Consider the following 25,198-nt stretch of genomic DNA (forward strand, 5'->3'; position numbering starts at 1 on the left):
ATAACAAAAAGTAGAAAATATCTTTTTTTTTTTTTTTTAATTTTCGGTCTTTTTCCATTTATAGCGCAAAAAATAAAAACCGCAGAGGTGATCAAAAACCATCAAAAGAAAGCTCTATTTGTGGGAACAAAAGGACGCAAATTTCGTTTGGGTACAGCAATGCATGACCGCGCAATTAGCAGTTAAAGCGACGCAGTGCCAAATTGTAAAAAGTGCTCTGGTCAGGAAGGGGATAAATCCTTCCAGGGCTTAAGTGGTTAAAATGCCGGTGCCTCCACCTGGAGCCGAGGGACGGGTCGGCTTCGGGTGAGGAGATCGAGGGCGCCCTGGACAGGTAAGTGCTCTTATTTTATAAGACAGCAGCTGCAGCATTTGTAGCTGCTGACATTTAATTTTTTTTTTGCAGGTGGAACTCCCCTTAAATGCATTAAGGTGAAAAACCATGAGAGTTTATAACCCCTTTAGTGCAGGGGGGACTATAGTTTATGGTGGGTGACACCACTGAACCCTAGACTGCAACTACACAAGTCAGGGCTGAAATCGCTGTTTGTTTAAAACCCCCTTGCTCTCTTCAGCACAAACAGAAAACTAACCCGCCTGTTCAGTCACCACCCCCGATTCGTGTTCCCTCCCCCTCTCAGTCTCCACCCTTCGGCCTCCCTCTTTTGTCTATTCTTGTCTTTGTATCCTCTTCAGAGGGCGGTTACGCTGATACATACACAGTGCGGGTGAGCTGAGAGCTGAGGTTTCTTTATATAACGAATGCTACGCTACATCGTCCTTGTCGTTTCCTGAACTGAGAGGGAGAAAATGCGCCTACAGGTTGTCACACACTGATTTCTAGTCAGCAGTTGCACCCACCTATGCACAGCCAAGTATGACACACTACAGCGTAAAGGAGAGCATTTTGCACAATGCTGCACATTGATAAACGCATCGATGTAAAAACAACGGCAAAAGCATCGTGATACAGACGCGTATGTATTCTTCCGGAACAGCTCGGGCACCTTTCTCTACAGAGACATGGATGCTTACCTCTTCCTACTGTGGATAGCGAGCGCTGCAAAAGGTATTGTTTTAATTTTCATTTGTCTCCTGCGATTTCATGCAGTTATGACAGTATATTTAAATAATGCCGGACAAATTTACACTATTAACAAAAGCTAGATCCTATAAATGCATATCATGTGAAGCACTGATTTTGTCTACCTTGCAGGTAAAACGCAGATGTGGTTGTAGAGATCTGCTGGGTGGAGTATTTCTTTTGGCATCCAAAGACTTAGGCCACTTTCACACTGAGGCGTTTTTGCACTAAAAATAGCGAATGTAAACTGCCTCTTCTGCAGCCCCAATGTGAAAGCCCGAGTGCTTTCACACTGGGGCGGTGCGCTTGCAGGACAGGAAAAAAAGTCCTGCAAGCAGCATCTTTGGGGCGGTGAATACAGCGCTCTCAAAATGCTCCCTGCCATTGAAATCAGTGGCCAGTGCTTTGCGGGTGCTTTTAACCTTTTTTTCTGCCGGTAGTGTGGGTTAAAAGTGCCCTGCTACCGACCAAAACGCGCCGCTAAAACGCCAGTAAAGCACCGCTAAAATGTCAGTAAAGCACCGCTAAAACTAGCGTCCCTTTACCGCCAGCGCCGCAGTGTGAAATTGGCCTAATAAAGGAAGTGTCAAACATGTTAAAGCTGACATTGTGTGACATTGCCTGAAAAGCAAGCCCTCCATCAATAATAAAAAAAACAAAAACACTATAGGCCCTTTTCAAGGGGGGTTTGGGGAGGGGCAAAAAAGTGATTGTTACTTTTTTAACACCCCCTTGCCACCTGCCAATGCAGTGGCAAAGCTAGACATTCTTTCACCTGGGGCAGAGATTGAGTTCGCCCCCCCAGTGTCATAGCAGTGGACAATGTCAGGCAGTGGCCAGTGTCAGTAGATCAGTGGCTGGTGGCAGTAGGGCAGTTGACAAGTGTCAGGGCAGTGGCTGATGTCAGTAGGGCAGCTGACAATGGCTGGTGTCAGTAGGGCAGTGGACAATGTTAGTTAGGCTGGGGCTAATGTCAGTAGGGCAGTGTCAGTGGGGCGGTGTCAGTAGGACAGTTAACGGTGTCAGGCAGTGGCTGGTGCAGTAGGGCACTTAGTTGGCAGTGTCAGTTAGGCAGTGGCTAGTGGCTGGTGTCAGTAGGGCAGTTGGCAGTGTCAGGCAGTGGCTGGTGTCAGTAGGGCAGTTAGTTGGCAGTGTCAGTTAGACAGTGGCTGGTGTCAGTAGGGCAGTTAGTTGGCGGTGTCAGGCAGTGACTGGTGTCAGTAGGGCAGTTGGCGGTGTCAGGCAGTGGCTGGTGTCAGTAGGGCAATTGGCGGTGTCAGTTAGGCAGTGGCTGGTGTCAGTAGGGCAGTTGGCAGTGTCTGGTGTCAGTAGATCAGTTGACAGTGTCATGCAGGGGCTGGTGTCAGCAGGGCAGTTGGAAGTGTTTGGCATCAGTAGGGCAGGGGACAATGTCAGTAAGACCCCTTTCACACTGGGGCAGTTTGCAGGCGTTATTGCGCTAAAAATAGCGCCTGCAAACCGCCCCAAAACAGCCTCCGCTGTTTGTTCAGTGTGAAAGCCCGAGGGCTTTCACACTGACGCGGTGCGCTGGCAGGAGAAGTAAAAAATCTCCTGTCAGCCGCTTCTTTGGAGCGGTGAAGGAGTGGTGTATCCACCGCTCCTAAACCGCTCCTGCCCATTGAAATCAAGCCGCGCTATACGAGGGGTTTTAACCCTTTTTCGGCCGCCAGCGGGGGGTTAAAACCGCACCGCTAGCGGCCGAATACCGCGGTAAAACAGCGCTAAATATAGCGCTGTTTTACTGCCGACGCCCCCTACCGCCCCAGTGTGAAAGGGGCCTTAGGCAGTGGCTGGTGTCAGTAGATCAGTGGCTGGTGTTAGGGCAGTTGAGTGTCAGTTAGGCAGTGGCTGGTGTCAGTAGGGCAGTTGACAGTGTCAGTTAGGCAGAGGCTTGTGTCAGTAGGGCATTGGACAATGTCAGGCAGTAGGCGGCGTCAGTAGGGCAGTTCACAGTGGTGTCACTAACGCAGTTGATAATGTCATGCAGTGGCTGGTGTCAGTAGATCAGTGCCTGGTGTCAGTAGGGTAGCTGACAGTGTCAGTTAGGTAGTGTCTGGTGTCAGATCAGTTGACAGTGCCATGCAGTGGCTGGTGTCAGCAGGGCAGTTGGCAGTGTTTGGTGTCCGTAAGGCAGTGGACAATATCAGTTAGGCAGTGGCTGGTGTCACTAAGGCAGTCCACAATGTCAGGCAGTGGCTGGTGTCAGTAGATCAGTGTCTGGTGTCAGTAGATCAGTTGACAGTGTCAGGCAGTAGGCGGTGTCAGTAGGTCGGTGGGCAGTGACTGGTGTCAGTAGGGCAGTGGACAATGTCACTTAGGCAGTGGCTGGTGTCAGTAGGACAGTGGACAATAATAGTTAGGCAGTGGCTGGTGTCAGTAGGGCAGTTGACCGTGTTAGGCAGTGGCTGGTGTCTGTAGTGTAATTGACAGAGTCAGTTAGGCCGAGGGTTGGTGTCAGGCTGAGGTTGGTGTCAGTAGGGCAGTTGACAGTGTCAGTTAGGGCTCTTTTACACATGCGAACCGTTCAGGTCCGCCTGTCAGTTTTTCCGGTGGATCTGAACGGACGCTCCATGTACCGCCAATGGAGCGACGGAGGTCAGCAGTGACATGCCCGCTGACATTAGAGCCGCTTTGATCTGTTAAATCCAGACGGATGGAAACCCTATTTTCCATCTGTATGGCGAATCGGATGAAAACGGACAAGCGGATCTGTTTTCATCCGATCCCCCATACAGGAGAGCGGGGCGCTGACAGGTTCGTCCCTGCACAGAGACGTACCTGTCATCTGCCAGCTCAGCGGGGATCAACGGATCGATCCCTGCTGAGCAAGCGGAGTCTGTCAAAACGGACATCATTGTGTGAAAGAGGCCTTAGGTAGAGGTTGGTGTCAGTAGGTCAGTTGACAGTGGCAGTAGGGGATGTATGATCTATAGGGATCACCTGGGAGAGAAACACACAGATCCCATCTGTAATGCCGTGTACACACGGGCGGACTTTTCGCCCGAACTTGTCTACCGGAACAAATCCGTCGGACAATCTGACTGTGTGTGGGCTTCATCGGACTTCCGACGGACCTTTTCGGTCGAAAATCAGACGGACTTTAGATTTGAAACATGTTTCAAATCTTTCCGATGGATTCGAGTCCGGTCGAAAAGTCAGTTCTTCTGTATTGCTAGTCCAACGGACGAAAGCCGACGCTAGGGCAGCTATTGGCTACTGGCTATCAACTTCCTTATTTTAGTCTGGTCGTATGTCATCAAGTACAAATCCGTCGTGTGTAGCCAAGTCCGTTAGTGATGAATTCTCGAGGAGGACCTGGACCATATCAAGATTGACACTCCCGGGTACTGATGGAGCCTGAAACCCTTCAGCGTTTTTTTCAGGTGGACCTGAATGGACTTTGACTCGCTTCCCCAGGTGCCAGCCGGATCTCTTCAAAGAGGCAGCAGGATCCCGGCTTTACTGTCACTCACATGGAGTAGATGGTGGTGTGTCAGGCTTACTAGCGATGAAGCAATCCTCTCCTGCCCGCCTGCGCTATAGAAAAGCACACGAGAGCGACGCTCCAGCTACTTTTGCTTGTCGCTCTGGAGTGCTTTTCTATAGTACAGGCCGGTAGAAGGAGCGGAGCGCTTCATCGCTAGTGCGAGGCGCCTTTGCGATCTCCTCCCCCCTATTTAATTCTCGAGTATTTAGCAAATTATACAGCAAGCGCTGCCTTTCCGCGGTTCCCAGTGTGGGTGGGGGAGGCATCTCTGGCGGCGCCCCCCTAGATGCCGGGCCTGGGGCATGTATCCCCCTGCCCCCCCCTAGTTTTGGCCCTGTGCCAATGTGCTAGGTAGTTAAAACACTGGAACATAGATTGAACAGTATACACCTGCCTATTAGTGTTATTTTGCATTGGATTAAGAATTTTAGGGCATGTCATGTTCTCTAGGCTTTTCTGTAACTAGATGCCATAATTGAATCCAATTGCAATGCTTAAAAGACGCACACTAAATAAGTCAAAAATACTATAAGGGTTTTTCATGTGTTCGGCACACATTTTGAAGTGTCTAAACTAGTGTTTGTCTCCCTTGTGAAACAAACCTGAAAACCAGTGGTGGCGTCTGGGCAGCATTTATTAATGTTATGTAACGCATCCTAAAGCAGGGAAACCCTATCGTTTTTTTTTTTTTAAATAACAAACCTACCTCCTTGTTTTGCACAGAGTGGCCCCGAACATCTTCTGGGCTCCCCCGGCGGCTCTCGCGGTTCCCCCCCACATCAGATAACACCCTAGGAGAAGCGCTCTCCCGAGGGGTTACCTTGGGGGCGCGCTCCCGAGTCCAGCATTCAGCATCCATAGCTGCCGAATCTATGACTAGGCCCCTCCCCGGCGTCCGCGTCATTGGATTTGGTTGACAGCAGCTGGAGCCAATGGCTGGGCTGCTATCAATCTATCCAATCAAGAGCCGAGAACCCCGGGCAGAGACAGCGTGTCCCCGCCGGGTCAAGTTCCAGGGCTCAGGTAAGTAAAACGGGGGGCTGGGGGGCCTGTCATTGCCAACTGTTTTTTCACCTTGATGCATAGGATGCATTAAGGTGAAAAAACACAAAGTCCATATGAAACTTGGGCCTAAAAACCTTGGTGGAGATGAACTCCACTTTTGAACTTGTACCTACAGGTAAGCCTATAATAAGGCATACCTACTGTATAAGGTATAGTGAATATCTCCTAAACTTGTACTGTTTAGGAGATATTCACAAACAATGACATCACCGGAGCATGTACTCTGAAGGGAATGGCATACCTGTGTTCCTTCAGAGCTCTGTGCTGGAGCGGAGGGCTCCCATGCACATGCGCGGGAATGACACCACCTGTGGCTACAGCATTTATATGGTCAGAGCCCGCGAACCCGGAAGGAAGACCAGGTGATGATGGGGGATCTGTGACAGCGCTTCGTGGGAGGGATCTGCTTTACAGACAAGTCTGTCATAATGGGCTAGTATGCCGTGCATACTGGTACATTATGACTTAACAATTAAGTTGGCCCCCCTGTAGGGTTATTTTGATGGCGGTTTACTACTGCTTTAAAGCTGAGCACATACTTGTTTGGGTCCACCGCTTTTCCAGGATCCCAGTAAAAGGGCAGTGACTAATGAGGAATGCCGCTCTATAAGACTCCGTATTTTCAGGGTGCTGCCCTCCTATTAAACAGAGTTGGGTGCTGGCTGTGCACAAGATAATGGAAATTGAAAAGTCCTGGATAGCCGCACTCCATCAAAAAAGCATCTTTATTGGGTATATAAAATCCAAAATCGCAGACAGGTAGCAGAAGTAGACACAAAGGGGATCAAATCGCTAATGCGTTTCACATCCAAAGATGCTTACTCATAGCTGTGAGTAAGCATCTTTGGATGTGAAACGTGTTAGCGATTTGATCCCCTTTGTGTCTACTTCTGCTACCTGTCTGCGATTTAGGATTTTATATACCCAATAAAGATGCTTTTTTGATGGAGTGCGGCTATCCAGGATTTTTCTATTTCCAAAAGGGCAGTGACCTCACCGTTGCCTAAGCAAGCACAACTAGCTGGGGGGTAAGGTGAACATTTAAAAAAAAAAAATTCCGCCAAAGGCCAGCTTTAACCCCTTTCGGACCGCCCACCGTGGATATACGTTGCTACTTTGACGTTAAATACCGTTGTTACGACAGCAGATAGCTGCCATAACCCCTGTATTTTTCCACACAGCGGGGCGGCTGGCTTTCAGATAAAAGTGGTCTCTGCTGTGGATTTGCTGCAAGATCACTTTTATCGGTGGCAGGACCCCCCGCCACGCTCCTGTCATCTCCGCCACTTACCGGAGCCGTCGGTAGCGGCGGAGACAAGCGGGTCCATTTCCCCTCACTGCCTGGATGCCGAGTGAGGGAAAGATGGCTCCCGCTCGGCTCCAAAGCATTGGAGGGTGGAAACGACGTCAAACGTCACTTCCACCCAATGCTCTTAAATTTTTTTTGAAAAAAAAAAAGACATTTCATTTTTTTTTTTTTTTTTAATTTTTATTGCATTTTAGTGTAAATATGAGATCTGAGGTCTTTTTGACCCCAGATCTCATATCAGAGGTCCTGCCATGCTTTTTTTTCTATTACAAGGAATGTTTACATTCCTTGCAATAGGAGTAAAAGTGACCCTTACTTTTTTTTTTTTTAAAAGGACAGTGTAAAAATAAAAAGTAAAATAAGATTTAAAGCACCACATTCTGCCGAGCTCACGTGCAGAATTGAACACATACATAAGTCGCGCCCGCATATGAAAACTGTTCAAACCACACATGTGAGGTATCGCCGCGATCGTTGGAGCGAGAGCAATAATTCTAGCACTAGACCTCATCTGTAACTCTAAACATGTAACCTGTAGAAATTTTTAACCGTCCCCTATGGAGATTTTTAAGGGTAAAAGTTTGACGCCATTTCACGAACAAGCGCAATTTGGCATGTTGGGTATCAATTTACTTTTCTTAACATTATTTTTCACAACATAAAAAAAAAATTGGGCTAACCTTACTGTTTGTCCTATTTTTGACTTATTTAAGTAAAAAAAGTGTATTTCTCCAGTCATCTTCCAGGACGGCACACCTGAGATGACGGGTCTCACCCGACAGGTAACACAATCAACAACAGATTTTAAAAGGCCCTACCCTTCCCTCTGTCCCTCAGTTATTGATTGTGTTTCCTTAGTTTCCTTATTCCTTAGACCAAGGTCTGGGACCGAGGTCTCCCCCCTGGGATGTCAGACTTGGGGCAGCCAGGGGTGGCTGCAGGGTCTGACAAGGCTCTGCTCCTTCCGAGGGGGGTCTTTCCCTCTTTCTTTCAGAAGAAAGTACTCAGGGGGAGGTACAGGATAAACTGGGAAACTGGCTGCACTGGACACGGTGAGGGTGTCCATAACCCCAGGGACCTTACATCCCACTCTCTCCTCCTACAGTGCCTTGCAAAAGTATTCACCCCCCTTGGCATTTTTCGTGTTTTGTTGCCTCACAACCTGGAATTATCATGGATTGTTTGAGGATTTGCATCATTTAATTTACAGAACATGCTCACAACTTTGAAGATTTTTTTTTTTTTTTTTATTGTGACGCAAACAACAAATAGAACAAAATAACAGAAAAAGTCAATGTGCATAACTATTCCCCCCCCCCCCCCCCCCCCCCCCCCCCCCCCCCTAAAGTCAATACTTTGTAGAGCCACCTTTTGCGGCTATCACAGCTCCAAGTCGCTTTGGCTAAGTCTCTATGAGCTTGCCACATCTTATCACTGGGATTTTTGCCCATTCCTTCTTGCAAAAATGCTACAGCTCCTTCAAGTTGTATGGTTTGCGCTTGTGAACAGCAATCTTTAAGTCTGACCACAGATTTTCTATTGGATTGAGGTCTGGGATTTGACTAGGCCATTCCAACACATCTACGTGTTTCCCCTTAAACCACTCCAGGGTTGCTTTAGCAGTGTGTTTGGGGTCATTGTCCTGCTGGAAGGTGAACCTCCGTCCTAGCCTCAAATCACACATAGAGTGGTACAGGTTTTGCTCAAGAATATCCCTGTATTTAGCACCATCCATCTTTCCCTCAACTCTGACCAGTTTCCCAGTCCCGACTGCTGAAAAAAGTCCCCACAACATGATGCTGCCACCACCATGTTTCACTGTGGGGATGGTGTTCTTTGAGTGATGTGAGGTATTGGGTTTGCACCAGACATAGCGTTTTTGTTGATGGCCAAAAAGTTCAATTTTAGTCTCATCAGACCAGAGCACCTTCCTCCATACATTTTGGGAGTCTCCCACATGCCTTTTTGCAAACTCAAAATGTGCCATTTTGTTTTTTTGCTGAAATTAATGGCTTTCTTCTGGCCACTCTGCCATAAAGCCCAACTCTATCAAGCGTATGGCTTATTGTCCTCCTATGTACAGATACTCCACTCTCTGCTGTGGAACTCTGCAGCTCCTCCAGGGTTACCTTAGGTCTCTGTGCTGCCTCCCTGATTAATGCCCTCCTTGCCCGGTCCGTGAGTTATGGTGTGCAGCCGTCCGTCTCTTGGCAGGTTTGCTGTTGTGCCATATTCTTTCTTGTCCTAGGGGTCATCAAAGATTTGGATATTTTTTTATAACCTAACCCTGACTTGTACTTCTCAACAACATTGTCCCTTACTTGTTTGGAGAGTTCTTTTGTCTTCATGGCAGTGTTTGGTTAGTGGTGCCTCTTGCTTAGGTGTTGCAGCCTCTGGGGCCTTTCAAAAAGGTGTGTATATGTAATGACAGATCATGTGACACTTAGATTGCACACAGGTGGACATCATTTCACTAATTTTGTGACTTCTGAAGGTAATTGGTTGCACCGGAGCTTTTTATGGGCTTCATAACAAAGGGGGTGAATACATACGCACATGCCAATTATCAGTTTTTAATTTCTGAAAAATTGTTTTATGTATATATTTTTCTAATTTTACTTCACCAACTTAGACTATTGTGTTCTGACCCATCACATATAATTCAGATTAAAAAAACATTGAACCAAAGGCTGTAATGTAACAAAATAGGTAGAAAGCCGAGGGGGGTCCGGATGTCGGTACGGCGTGCTTGGATGATGTAATTTCCAGCGACTCCGGGCTACGACAAAATTAGGGATGCACAGGATGGGTTTTTGGTGCCGATACCGAAAATGAAAAATACACTAGGCCGAAAACCGATACCGAAACAGCACCCATACCGAAAGTGACTGTTTTAAATTTTTTATACAGGAGATGGTCAGAGACTGGGGACGTGGTACAGGAGATGGTCAGAGACTAGGGACATGATACAGGAGATGGTCAGAGACTAGGGACATGGTACAGGAGATGGTCAGAGACTGCGGACATGGTACAGGAGATGGTCAGAGACTGCGGACATGGTACAGGAGATGGTCAGAGACTGCGGACATGGTACAGGAGATGGTCAGAGACTGCGGACATGGTACAAGAGATCAATGCAGCCTAACCAATGCCCGTCATGCAGCCCACATGTGCCCATAAGATGCTGCCTGCCTGTGCCTATGAGATGCAGCCTCACCTGTGCCGGTCATGCAGCCTGCGAGTGCCCTTCATGCAGCTTGCCAGTTCTCGAATCAGAGCGGAAATCTCCGTGTGTCACGGAGCTGCATGTGAATTGCCCGGGTCGCAGTAACGATGTCATGTCTCCTGTAATCACGTCACACTAATTCAATGTCCCACCATTGGATCAGTGTGCCGTCTGTCACAAGAGGCGGGACATTGTTACTGCGGTCTGTGTAGTTAAGCTCCGTGACACAACGGAGATTGAGGAGAGGAGGAGAAGAGAGGAGAGGACTGCGGCTCGCCATGCCACGCCAGAAGGACACCTCCGTAATGGGGAGCACCAGGGACGGGGCCCCGTCCCCATTTTCGGCGAGATTTCCTTTTCGGCATTTTGCTGAAAAGGCCATTTTCGGCCGATATGTTTCGGTGGCCGAAAATTCGGTGCATCACTAGACAAAATGGCGGCAAGCATGGATATAAGCGGTAACGGAGCGGGGGGTCCGCGGTCCTGTGTCCCCCCCCCCCCATTCTACCCAGAGCGATCCTACCCGGTTGGTTGGTCGGCTAGAAGGGATGGAGAAGGAGGGCGGACCGAATTTGGCAGCATCAGAGGTCACCACAAGGGGGAGTGACCCAGCTGGTGTGGGGCGGAGATTTGGGTTGGCCCCATTTCCCTCTCCCCCACAGAATACCTGAAGGGTAATGGGTTTTTATTTGTCTTTTTTACAGAGATTGAATTCCCTGCCCAGGGGACGGCCAGTAGGTCTAAGTCCAAAGCCACCTCAAAATCAAGGCGTTGTGGGTACTGTAATGAGAAACTCCCACGGGACCACAACAAGCCTTTCTACTTTAGACACATCTATAATTTAATGGGCAAGGAGACAGCACAAGGTGTGAAGGAATGCCATGCGCTACAGTCTGAGATGCTAGCAACCCTCCAGTCCTTTAGGACTACGGTTGAGAAGCGGCAGGTAGAAGCCCCTTCCGATAGGGAGAGCTCCCCCTCTCAGGAGGGGGGTGTCAACCAGTAATACTGGGGGGGGTCCCAAGAACCGGCTTCCTGTTATTCAGATGAGGAGGAGGTAGAGGCCTCAGAGCAGTGCTCTCGGGAGGAAGGGGAGGATTCTGATCAGAATAGTCAGGTCAAGGCTAGGCCTGGGGGACATCTCTTCTCAGCCGAAGACATGGAGGGTCTCCTCAAGGCAATCTTTGCATTCAAGGACATTCAGATGCCGTCCACTCAGGTCTCAGCTCAAGATAAAGGGACTGGGCAAACCTCAAGTTAAGTCTCTGTCAGTGCACCAATCCCTTAAGTATATAATCCTAAGGGAATGGAGGGAGCCTGAACGTAAAGTATTAAAACTTAAGACCTGGAAACGTAGATGCCCCTTTAAGGATGAGGAGGAGGAGAAATTCTTTAAAGTACCGTATTTGGATGCTTCTATAGCACAAGTTTCTAAATGTTCGGACCTCTCCTTTGAGGATTCCAGCAACATTCGGGATCAGATGGAAAGAAAATCTGAAACCTTGTTGCTCAAAGCCTGGGACTCCAATGCTGCAGCTATGGATCCAGCATTGGCCTCCGCCTGTGTTGCCAGAAACGCAGATGCATGGGTCAGCAGGTTGATGGACCATGTCTCGCGTAAGAAGGAATCCAAGGAAGTATTAGATTCTCTGGAGGTCATTGGGAAGGCGGTAGCCTTTCTGGCAGATGCTGGTGTAGAAACAGTGAGATCAACTGTCAGCGGCTCTACTAAACTCAGAAGAGCCCTTTGGGTAAAAACGTGGGCTGGACTCTGCGGTATACCGTTTGAGAGCTCACTGCTCTTTGGCTCGGGCCTAGAACAGGTCCTGTCCCAATCAACAGAAAAGGGCAAGAAATTCCCGACTAAACCCAAAAGGGATAAAGGGAAGACATTTTTTCATGGGCCCCCCCCTTCAAAGAACCAGTTTAAGGGTAAGAAGGAGCCGAGGAAGAAGAATCTTTACAAAGGTTCTCGCCGAGGTGGTGTCTTTTCTGCACCTCCAGGGGATAGCCTTGATCCCCTACTTGGACAATATGCCAATTTTACAGCCCGGCCCTAGAACAACTCCGGTCAGACCGAGACAAGGTGCTGTCCACTCTAAAATCTCTGGGTTGGATGGTCAGCCGGGAGAAGTCCTCCTTGGATCTCTCACATTCCAAGGTGTACCTAGGGTACCGGGTAGACTCAGTGACCCAAAGGGTCCCCCCCCCCCCAGAAAAATCTCAAAGGTACAGGGGACTGTATCCGCTCTCCACGACCTTTATGAGAGTACAAGGGCTTCTGTCATCTTGCATCCCAGCGGTCCCCTGGGCCCAGCTCCACTCTTGGGGCTCCAGGGATTCCTTCTCTCCTCCTGGGACTGGTGGCTCAGTCCGATCAGCCTGTCACAGGACAGGATCCACTAAGTGTGACAACGGACGCAAATGCCTTGGGCTGAGGAGCTCACTTGGGAGATCTCTACGCCCAATGTCCTTGGGACCGGGAGCAGAGCGAAGCTTCCTCCAATTTCAGGGAGCTTCTGGCAGTCGGAAAGGTGTTTAAACTTTTCAAGGATCAGGTCCGGGGAAGGGAAGTACAAATTTTCTCGGACAATGCAGTGGCTGTGTCCTACCTGAATCACCAGGGAGGGACAAGGTCCAGCAAACTAATGAAGCTGACCCAGGAGATCCTGGGGGAAGCAGAGAAGAGAATTCTCTGATTCGGCAGTCCATATAAGAGGGTCCCTCAATTTTCAGGCAGACTTCCTCAGCAGGCAGCCCATTCATCAGGGAGAGTGGGAGCTTAACAAGGAGGTTAGTTGTTGGTAAGCCAACATTTTGGCAAACCAGAGATAGATTTGTTTGCTTTCAGGAATAACAGAGAAGTTTGGAAGTTCTTCTCTCTTACCAGGGAGCAGGGCTCCTGGGGGTAGATGCCTTAGCACAGAGTTGGGATTTCGGCCTGGCGTATGCATTCCCTCCTCTGGTGCTCATTCCCCGGGTGTTACAGAAACTGTCCCTGTCACACGGATGCCTCATTCTGTTTGGACCCTGGTGGCCGAAGCTGGCATGGTTCCCCACCCTGAAGAGGTGGTCGATTGCTCCTCCGTTGCATCTCCCGCCCCGACGCGATCTCCTCTACCAGGGACCAGTCGTTCATCCCGACCCGAGGTTCCTTTCCCTGACAGCCTGTTTTTTGAGAGGGAGATCCTCAGGAGTAGGGGATGTTCGGACAAGGTGATTGATATGCTTTTGCTTTGCATAGATCTGTCTATTGACAGGTTTCCTACTAAGGTCTGGAAGGTCTTCTCTCGCTGGGCTCAGTCTAGGGAAGGCACTCTCCAAACAATCTCGACAGTCCTAGATTTCCTCCAGGAGGGGGGTTGACCAGGGCTTAGTCAATACTGTCAGGGTCCAGGTTGCATCCTTATCAGTGTTTTTGGATAGTAGACTGGCTCTGAACCCCCTTGTAAAAAGATTTTTGACAGCCAGGGAAAGGGTAACCCTGGTAAGGACAAGCAGGCTTCCACCGTGGGACTTGTCCCTGGTTCTGGACGCCCTAATGAAAGGGCCTTTCGAGCCCGTGGCTCAAATTTCATTTAAATTTCTTTCCCTTAAGATGGTCTTCCTGCTGGCCATCACCACAGCCAGAAGGGTTGGCGACCTACAGGCTCTGACTATTAAAGAGCCCTTTTTGTTGCTCCTAGAGGATAGGGTAATCCTCAGACAGGATCCGTTTTATACTTACCTAAGGTGACCTCAGGTTTCCACAGGTCACAGGAGATTATACTTCCATCATTTTGTCAGAACCCCAAAAATGATAAGTAAGAAAAATTTAATTTATTAGACGTTTCTTCTGGTCTATCTAGAGCACAGGTGGCAAACACAAGGCCCGCGGGCCGAATTCTGCCCGCCAGGCCTTGTCATGTGGCCCGCACAGCAGCCTCCGACCGCTACCTCTTTTTCTCTGCAGGTATCCAAGACAACAAGGGAAAAGATCCTCCTCGGTCCCGCGAGCGTTGCGGCTTTGTATTAGCGCATGTGCGGCCAGTCTCCATGACAACAAGAGTAAACATCTCCCCTCCGCTCTGTCTCCGCCTCCACCCCTGCCTGAGCTCTGTCTCCACCCCTGCCTGAGCTCTGTCTCCACCCCTGCCTGAGCTCTGTCTCCACCCCTGCCTGAGCTCTGTCTCCACCCCTGCCTGAGCTCTGTCTCCACCCCTGCCTGAGCTCTGTCTCCACCCCTGCCTGAGCTCTGTCTCCGCCTCCGATGCCGCTCTGTCTCCGCCTCCGATGCCGCTCTGTCTCCGCCTCCGATGCCGCTCTGTCTCCGCCTCCGCTCTCGCCTCCCCAGTCCCTCCAGCGAGTGATTGCTGACAGTTTTTTTTTTTTTTTTTTTTTCCCATCCAGCGGGCTGCGTCCTGAGGGTGGGCTGTTTAAACACTTGTGTTTTACCAGAGCTGGGCCAGTTAGGAAGGTAGGAGAGAACGTAGTGCAATCCTGACCCCTGCACTCTACGTAGCGCAATCCTGACCCCTGCCCTACAGATACAACCGGCCCTTTGAGGGCAACCATCCTGCCAATGCGGCCCCCGATGAATTTGAGTTTGACACCCCTGATCTAGAGAGGGTTTGGGAGATCTAACCATCTACTAATTAGTTTTTGTGGCCAGAGAAAGGGTCTTCAGTATGTATATGTATGTGTATATACAACCCCTGGCAAAAATTATGGAATCACCAGTCCCTGAGGATGTTCCTTCAGTTGTTTATTGTTGTAGAAAAAAAAGCAGATCACAGACATGGCCAAAAACTAAAGGCATTTCAAATGGCAACTTTCTGGCTTTAAGAAACACTAAAAGAAATCAAGAAAAATAATTGGGGTGGCCAGTAACAGTTAGATTTATAGAACAAGCACAGGGAATAAATTATGGAATCACTCAACTCTGAGGAAAAAATTATGGAATCATGAAAAACAAACAAACAAAATAACACTCCAACACATCGCTAGTATTTTGTTGCACCACCTCTGGCTTTTATAACTGCTTGCAGTCTCTGAGGCATTGACTTAATGCGTGATAAACAGTACTCTTCATCAGTCTGGCTCCAGCCTTCTCTGATTTCTGTTGCCAAATCATCTTTGGAGCCTTGTCATGGACCATTTTTTTTAACTTCCACCATAGATTTTCAATTGGATTGAGATCCGGACTGTTTGCAGGCCATGACATTGACCTTATGTGTCTTTCTTCAAGGAATTTTTTCACAGTTTTTGCTCTATGGCAAGATGCATTATCATCTTGATAAATTATTTCATCATCCCCAAACATCCTTTCAATAGATGGGATAAGAAAAGTGTCCAAAATTTCAATGTAAACATGTGCATTTATTGAAGATTTAATGACAGCCATCTCCCCAGTGCCTTTACCTGACATGCAGCCCCATATCATAATTGACTGTGGAAATTTGCATGTTCAGACAGTCGTCTGCATAAATCTTATTGGAACGGCACCAAACAAAAGTTCCAGCATCATCACCTTGCCCAATGCAGATTCGAGATTCATCACTGAATATGACTTTCATCCAATCATCCACAGTCCACGATTGCCTTTCCTTAGCCCATTGTAACCTTGTTTTTTTGTGTTTAGGTGTTAGAGATGGCTTTCTTTTAGCTTTTCTGTATGTAAATCCCATTTCCTTTAGGCGGTTTCTTACAGTTCGGTCACAGATGTTGACTCCAGTTTCCTCCCATTTGTTCCTCATTTGTTTTGTTGTACATTTTCTGTTTTCAAGGCATATTGCTTTAAGTTTTCTGTCTTGACGCTTTGATTGTCTTCCTTGGTCTACCAGTATGCTTGCCTTTAACCACCTTCCCATGTTGTTTGTATTTGGTCCATGTTTTAGACACAGCCGATTGTGAACAACCAACATCTTGTGCAACACTGCCTGATGATTTACCCTCTTTACCTACATACTAACAAGCAGATTTAATCTGATGCAGGTGTTTGTAATGAAAATTTACAGGGTGATTCCATAATTTTTTCCTCAGAATTGAGTGATTCCATAATTTATTCCCTGTACTTGTTCTATAAATCTAACTGTTACTAGCCACCACAATTATTTTTCTTGATTTCTTGTAGTGTTTCTTAAAGCCAGAAAGTTGCCATTTGAAATGCCTTTAGTTTTTGGCCATGTCTGTGATCTGCTTTTTTTCCTACAACAATAAACAACTGAAGGAACATCCTCAGGTGTGTGTGTGTGTATATATATATATGTGTGTGTATATATATATATGTGTATATATATATATATATATATATATATATATATATATATATGTGTGTATATATATATATATATATATATATATATATATATATATATATATATATATATCAAATTATCATTTTTGGGATTCGAAGTAATTTTCTAGCAAAAAAAATGATTGTAACTTGTAAACACAGTCTATAGGCCCGGTCCTTAAGTGGTTAATGTAAACACTAAGGGCTCATTCAGAGTTTTGCTTTACCACACTCATAGTTACATAGTTGGTAAGGTTGAATAAAGACACCAGTTCAACCTGTGTGGCTGTGTGCATGTGTTTTTGTCATCCCTGTATATTGCATTTGCTAAGATGCCCATCTAAATGTCTTTTGAAACTACACTTCCCGCTGACACCACCGATTGTGGATAGGAGTTCCACATCTTTACTGCTCTGACAGTAAAGAAGCCTCTACGTAGTTTGAAGTTAGACTGCTTCTCCTCCAATTTCAGTAAGTGGCTGTGTGACTTTCTTAGCTCCCTGAAACTGAATAGTTTCCTCCCTATGCAAAAGCACCATTGAGGTATTTGTATATCGCTATTATATCTCCTCTCAAGCATCTATTTTTCAGGGAATTTACAAGTTTAATGATTGTAGTCGTTCCACATAACTGAGGTCCTCTAGTGGGGACTAGAGGACCTCATTTATGTTGAATGACTACAAGCATTAACCACTTACAGACCGGAAGATTTTCCCCTTGATGACCAGGCCATTTTTTGCGATACGGCACTACATCGCTTTAACTGACAATTGTGTGGTCGTGCGACGCTGTACCCAAACAAAATTGACGTCCTTTTTTTCCCCACAAATAGAACTTTCTTTTGGTGGTATTTGATCACCTCTGCGGTTTTAATTTTTTGCTCTATAAACAAACAAAAAAAAACTACAATTTTGAAAAAAAAGATATTTTTTACTTTTTTGTTATAATATCCAAAAATTAGAAAAACAAATTTATTCTATATACAGTCAGGTCCATAAATATTGGGACATCGGCACAATTTTAATCTTTTTGACTCTATACACCACCACAATGGATTTGAAATAAAACGAACAAGCTGTGCTTTAATTGCAGACTTTCAGCTTTAATTTGCGGGTATTTACATCCAAATCAGGTGAACGGCATAGGAATTACAACAGTTTGTATATGTGCCTCCCACTTTTTAAGGGACCAAAAGTAATGGGACAGATTAACAATCATCCATCAAACTTTCACTTTTTAATACTTGGTTGCAAATCCTTTTGCATTCAATTACAGCCTGAAGTCTGGAATGCATAGACATCACCAGACGCTGGGTTTCATTCCTGGTGATGCTCTGCCAGGCATCTACTGCAACTGTCTTCAGTTCCTGCTTGTTCTTGGGGCATTTTCCCTTCAGTTTTGTCTTCAGCAAGTGAAATGCATGCTCAATCGGATTCAGGTCAGGTGATTGACTTGGCCATTGCATAACATTCCACTTCTTTCCCTTAAAAAACTCTTTGGTTGCTTTCACAGTATGCCTCCGGCCATTGTCCATCTGCACTGTGAAGCACCGTCCAATAAGTTCTGAAGCATTTTGCAGATAATGCCCGAAACACTTCTGAATTCTTCCTGCTGCTTTTGTCAGCAGTCACATCATCAATAAATACAAGAGAACCAGTTCCATTGGCAGCCATACATGCCCACGCCATGACACTACCACCACCATGCTTCACTAATGAGGTGGTATGCTTTGGATCATGATCAGTTCCATTCCTTATCCATACTCTTCTCTTCCCATCACTCTGGTACAAGTTGATCTTGGTCTCATCTGTCCATAGGATGTTGTTCCAGAACTGTGAAGGCTTTTTTAGATGTTGTTTGGCAAACTCTAATCTGGCCTTCTTGTTTTTGAGGCTCACCAATGGTTTACATCTTCACTCTGGTGAAGTCTTCTCTTGATTGTTGACTTTGACACACATACACCTACCTCCTGGAGAGTGTTCTCGATCTGGCCAACTGTTGTAAAGGGTGTTTTCTTCACCAGGGAAAGAATTATTCGGTCATCCACCACAGTTTTCCGTGGTCTTCCGGGTCTTTTGGTGTTGCTGAACTCACCGGTGCGTTCTTTCTTTTTAAGGATGTTCCAAACAGTTGAATTGGCCACACCTAATGTTTTTGCTATCTCTCTGATGGGTTTGTTTTGTTGTTTCAGCCTAATGATGGCTTGCTTCACTGATAGTGGCAGCTCTTTGGACCTCGTATTGAGAGCTATTTGCAAATGCAAATAGCAAACTTGAAATTAACTCTAGACCTTTTATCTGCTCTTTGTAAATGAGGGAAATAACACACACCTGGCCATGGAACAGCTGAGCAGCCAATTGTCCCATTACTTTTGGTCCCTTAAAAAGTGGGAGGCACATATACAGACTGTTGTAATTCCTACACTGTTCACCTGATTTGGATGTAAATACCCTCAAATTAAAGCTGAAAGTCTGCAGTTAAAGCACATCTTGTTTATTTAATTTAAAATCCATTGTGGTGGTGTCTAGAGCCAAAAATATTAGAATTGTGTCGATGTCTCAATATTTATGGACCTGACTGTATTTTTGGTAAAAAAAATTCGCAATAAATAAACCAATATTGATTGGTTTACGCAAATGTTATAGTGTCTACAACATAGGGGATAGATTTATTGCATTTTTTATTATTTTTACTAGTAATGGCGGTGATCAGTGATTTTTAGTGGGGCTACGACATTGCAGTGGACAGATCGGACACTTGACACTTTTTTGGGACCATTGACATTTATACAGCAATCAGTGCTATAAAAAATGCACTGATTATTGTGTAAATGTCACTGACAGGGAAGGGATTAATACTGGGGGCGATCAAGGGGTTAAATGTGTTCCTTGAGAGGTGCTTCTAACTGGGGGGTGGATGGGACTGACTGGAGGAGGAGAGAGATTGCTGTTTCTAATCACTAGGAACAGCAGATCTCTCTCTACTCCCTTGTCAGAAGGGGACCTGTCTGTTTACATTGATAGATCCCCATTCTGGCTCTTTCCCGTGATTGCGGGTGGCCGGCGCGCATCGGTCCCTACGTCGATTTGCGGAAACTAGCCAACCTACCGCAGTATAATGATGGTGGCTGGTCGGCAAGTGGATAAACGTATTCTCCCTGAAAAAGAGACGCTTGAGATCATGTATGCTAGCAATATACAAATACCTCAATGGTAGTTTTGCATGGGGAGGAAACTATTTAGTTTCAGGGAGCTAAGAAAGCGTTACTAGCTTTGTTTCCCATCTCTGGACTCTCTCCAGTTCCAGCACATTCTTCCTGAGGACTAGTGACCAGAACTGGGTAGCATACTCAAGATGCGTCCGGACCAGAGTCTTTTAAAGTGGCAGAATTATAGTTTTCTCTAGTGAATTTCTTTTCTAATGCATGCTTATAATCTCATTGCGGCAGCTTGGCATTGCATGCTGTTGCTGAGCCTGTGATTTACCCCCAGATCTTCCTGGATTCCCCCAAAGGTTCTCCACCTATCGAGTAACTTGTATTCATATTTTTAGCCCCCAAATGCATTACTTACAGTTACAGTAACATTACATTACAGTTGTACTGCGGCAACATGGCTCGTGTGCGCGAATCGCCGTCGTGTTATGTCACTTCCTTATTTGGCCACTAGGCACCCCCTGCTCGCTCACGGAGCCAATGCGAGTGCCCGGCGGTCGCGATCACCGCCGGGCTCCCGCAATCGCTCGGGGCACTCCAAGAACCGGGATCTGTGTGTGTAAACGCACAGTTTACGGTTCTCTGAAGGAAGAAAAGACAGTCTGTTCATACAGAGTATGAACAGCGATCTGTCATCTCCCCTACACAGTCCCCTCCCCCATTCAGTTAGAACATACACTAGGGAACTCAGTTAACCCCTTGATCGCCCCCTAGTGTTAACCCCTTCCCTGCCAGTGACATTTTTACAGTAATCAATGCATTTTTATAGCACGGATCGCTGTATAAATGCCAATGGTCCCAAAAATGTGTCAAAATTGTCCGACGTGTCCACCATAATGTCGTAGTCCTGATAAAAATCGCAGGTTGCCGCCATTACTAGTAAAAAAAAAAATAAAAATGCCATAAAACCATCTCCTATTTTGTAGACGCTATAACTTTTGCGCAAACCAATCAATATGCGCTTATTGCGATTTTTTTTTTTTTTTACCAAAAATATGTAGAAAAATATACATATCTGCCTAAACTGAGGGAAATTTTTTTTTCTCTTATATATTTCTGGGGGATATTTATTATAGCAATTGTCAGTTAAAGCAAAGCAGTGCCGAATCGCAAAAAGTACTCTGGTCAGGAAGGGGGTAAAATCTTTCAGGGGTGAAGCGGTTAAACCTCATGTCAGCATGAAACCGCCGCTCACCATAGCCGTTCCTAGCGTGGATGTGTATATGTGTGAGCCTCAGTCAATGCCGCTCCGAGGCCATGTCTCCTGACCTGTTTTGCCCCACCCACCGGGGCTTAATCATAGGAGTAGTGCGTAAGAGCAGGATAACAGAATTTATATATTATTAGTTGTAAAGAGTGACACATGTGCATGTGATTGCAATGAGGGTAATGTTAAAAGAATGTAATTAAAGTAGTGTTCCACCCAAAAAAAAAAAAAAACTACATGAAAAATGTATACAACATTGTGAATAATTTGCCCTGTTGAATTTCTATATTGTAATTCTACTGGAATTATTTTCAGTCTGCTCTCTGCTGAAAAACGGGTCACAGGAGTGCAAAACGAACTTTATCCTGTGATCCATAGGAGAAATCAAGCCAAACAAGCTTTGACTGGACTTCTCCTTTTAATCCTTTAATTAAAAACACACAAAAAAATCTTTTTTTTTTTTTTTTTTTCTTGAGAGGTTGATTTAATTATAATTTAACAATGTGCCAAAAATTGTTTTTCTCAATAACGAAAAGGAATTTTTATAAACTGTAAATACTGTAAATCAGTTTCACCACTGTACCCCTCTGCTCATCTGTACCTGCCTGCTCATCTGCCCCACCTCTGTACCCCCCCCCCCCGCTGCTCATCTGCCCTACCTATGTGCCCCCCCCGCTCATCTGCCCCACCTCTGTACCCCCCCTGCTCATCTGCCCCACCTCTGTACCTACCTGCCTATCTACTAGGAGGTTTGCTGTGTCTCCCAACACAGTCTCAAGATCATGGAGGAGATTCCAGGAGACAGGCAGGTACTCTAGGAGAGGTGGACAGGGCCTGTAGAAGGTCCTTAATCCATCAGCAGGGCCAGTATCTGCTCCTTTGTGCTAGGAGGAACAGTTTAGCACTGCCAGAGCCCTACAAAATGACCTCCAGCAGGCCACTGGGGTGAATGTCTGACCAAACTATCAGAAACAGATTCATAAGGGTGGACTGAGGGCCCGGACAACCTCTAGTGGGCCCTGTGCTCACTGCCTGGCACCGTGGAGCTTGACTGGCATTTGCCATTGAACACCAGAATTGGCAAGTCTGCCACTGGCGTCTTGTGCTTTTCACAGATGAGAGCAGGTTCACCCTGAGCACATGTGACATACGTGAAAGGGTCTGGAGAAGCCGTGGAGAATGTTATTGTCACAGAATCGCTTCCCACACTCCGCTTGTGTGCTTCCGTCATATACGGAATATTACAACCATGAACTAGGCAGGACTCGTATGGTTGCAAAACTGGAACATGAACTGTTTATTTGAACAGAGGCACACAGAGATATACACTCAGAGGACCACCCCCCCCTGCTTTGCATAATGACACAGGGCGGGGTAGACTTTACCTCCACCAGTAGCATGACACAGGTGTATTCAAACTTCAGTAGACTGTCCTATCAGCAGGGAGAGCTGTTGGAGGAATTCCTCACAGCTAATGGGTTGCTCCCAAGGCAGACACAATCAATGGAAAAATAGGATACAGCCACACCTCAAACGATCTAGTAAAGAGTCTACAAATATATATATATCACAGTGATGTGAAAAATTATTTGCCCCCTTCCTGATCTTTTATTTTTTTGCATATTACTCACACTTAAATGATTCAGATCAAACAAAATTTAATATTACATAAAGATATCCTAAGTAAATCCAATATGCAGTTTTTAAATTATTTAATTTATTAAGGGAAAACGGCTGTTCAAACCTGCATGGCCCTATGTGAAAAAAGTAATTGCTCCCTCCCATGCAGAAACATGAATTAACTGTGCTTAACCACAATTTTTTGGAAAGCTGAGTTAAATTTCATTTGCCACACCCAGGCCTAATTATTGCCAGACCTGTTGAATCAAGAAATCGCATAAATAGAAGCTGTCTGACAAAGTGAAGCACGCTAACAGATCACAAAAAGCCACACATCATGCCACAATCTAAAAAAAATTCAAGAACAGATTAGAAACAAAGTAATGTACATGTATCAGTCTAGGAAGGGTTTCAAAGCCATTTCTAAGGCTTTGGAACTCCAGTGAACCATGGGGAAAGCCATTATCCACAAATGGAGATAACTTGGAACAGTGGTGAACCTTTCCCAGGAGTGGCCGGCCTACAAAAATTACTCCAAGAGCATGACGACGACTCATCCAGGAAGTTAGAAAAGAACCCAGAGCAACATCTAAACAACTGCAGGCCTCACTTGCTTCAGGTAAGATCAGTGTTCATGATTCAACAATAAGAAAGGGACAAAAATGGCATCCGTGGGAGAGTTCCAAGGCCAAAGCCACTGCTGACCAAAAAGAACACAAAGGCTCATCTCACATTTACCAAAAAACATCTTGATTAACCCCAAGACTTTTAGGCAAATATTCTGTGGACTGATGAGACAAAAATGTAACTTTGTGGAAGGTGTGCATTCCGTTACATCTGGCATAAAACTAATACAGCATTTCATAACAAGAACTTCATACCAACAGTCAGACATGGTGGTGGTAGCGTGATGGTCTGGGGCTGCTTTGCAGCTTCAGGACCTGGACGACTTACCATAATTTTATGGAACCATGAATTCTGAGCTCTACCAGAAAATCCTAAAGGAGAATGTCCGGCCATCAGTTCGTGACCTCAAGCTCCAAGTGCACTTGGGTTATGCAGGAGGACAATGATCCGAAACACAACAGCAAGTTCACCTCCAAATGGTTCAAACAAAGCAAAATGTAAGTTTTGGAGTGGCCTACTCAAAGCCCAGGCTTGAATCCAATTGAGATGCTGTATCATGACCTAACACAGGCCATTCATGCTGGAAAACCCTCCAATGTGGCTGAATTAAAACAATTCTGCAAAGAAGAGTGGGCCAAAATTGCTCCACACCAATGTGAAAGACTCATTGCCAGTTATCACAAACGCTTGATTGCAGTTGTTGCCGCCAAGGGTGGCACAACCAGTTATTAGTTTTAGGGGGCAATTACTTTTTCACATAAAGCCAGGTAGGTTTGGACAGCTTTTTTGCCTTAAATGAAACCATCATTTAAAAACTGCATTTTGTATTTACTTGAGATATCTTTGTGTAATAATAAAAGTTGTTTGATCTGTGTCATTTAAAAGTGACAAATATGCAAAAAAAAAAAAAAAAAATCAGGGGGCAAATATATTTTTTTAACAGCATTGTGTGTGTTGTCATGGAAATTATGCTGTACGCTATGCACACACCATATCTCCTGTGCTAATAAGCACACATTTTGTCTAATGATATAATGCATCTTACCTATAGCTCTATTTCTCCAAGTAAACAGAGATCACCATAGCTTACATTCTCAGCTCCATCAGCATGACTGCCTTGCCCAGTAGTGCACTTGCTTTTTATTCACACACAAACCGGAAACCACAAACTGAATGATCAGCCTGCAACAGCCTCCTACACAGGATGTGCCCTTACAGGAAATGACCAAATAAGGATGTAACACAGGATGTAAATGTCATCACAGGATAAATGAATTTATACAACCCATGAACGATGACTACAATTCCTGCTGATGCGAGCTTAACTGCAGGTGTATGTCATGGCACCTCAAATATGTATACAGACATACAGGGGTGACACGAGGGCACATCCGCTAAACTGATAATGTGTTTGCAGAGTGAACACATCCCCCCCAGATGATCATTGTGTGCATTGCACAGGGCCCCTTCGCTGGTGGACATATTCCCACTCCGCAAACACCTCTCTCCAAACAGGAAGTTTTCCACTACCTAACGGATCTCAACCAGCCTCAGTCTGCCCCAGTCAGCTCTTTAGAGCGGGTTGCGGGAGAACTAACACTGGGAGACACTGTGACAATACATATTAAAATACATCTTCATAAAATTTCCACAACAGTCCCTCCTCTTGTCATATGCTCCCATGTGTCCCTCGATGAATCTTGATCATCTTCTTACACCTGGAAATGAATTGGTCCTTACAGTCCATATGAGTCCATAAAAAGGAAAACACGGCTTGACATGTAGACTCTGTTCTTCAGGAGGGATGACCTAGAGTAGGACATGAAGGCTGGTCAGTCTGAGATCCTCTGTGTCTTGTACTTGGGTTGGGCTTCAGGGAGTCGTCATCTGCTCAGGCTCTGTTCACTCGTCCAATCAGGCAACAGTAGCACCTCATCACGGCATATAGAGGGAATAAAAACAAAAATAGCATGAGTAAATATATACCCCTACTTCCTTCAACTGTGATCCGCTGCAAAATAAAAAGTTAAATCCCCAAAGATTCCCAGACCCTTTAAAAGGACT

At 45.9% G+C, this 25,198-nt stretch overlaps 1 protein-coding gene across 2 annotated transcripts in view; it reads left to right on the forward strand.

Moving 5' to 3' along the window:
• Positions 1-640: 640 nt before the first annotated feature.
• Positions 641-25,198, forward strand: part of TMEM132A (transmembrane protein 132A) — a 617,882-nt gene continuing 593,324 nt past the window's right edge. For both annotated transcript variants that reach the window (XM_073596966.1, XM_073596967.1), the window contains exon 1: positions 641-1,069. In XM_073596966.1, the coding sequence (XP_073453067.1) occupies positions 1,024-1,069 (46 nt within the window). In that variant the 5' untranslated portion in view covers positions 641-1,023. The remainder of the gene's footprint in view (positions 1,070-25,198) is intronic.

Source organism: Aquarana catesbeiana, linkage group LG08 (assembly GCF_042186555.1).
Source record: "Aquarana catesbeiana isolate 2022-GZ linkage group LG08, ASM4218655v1, whole genome shotgun sequence".
Classification (NCBI taxonomy): Eukaryota; Metazoa; Chordata; class Amphibia; order Anura; family Ranidae; genus Aquarana; species Aquarana catesbeiana.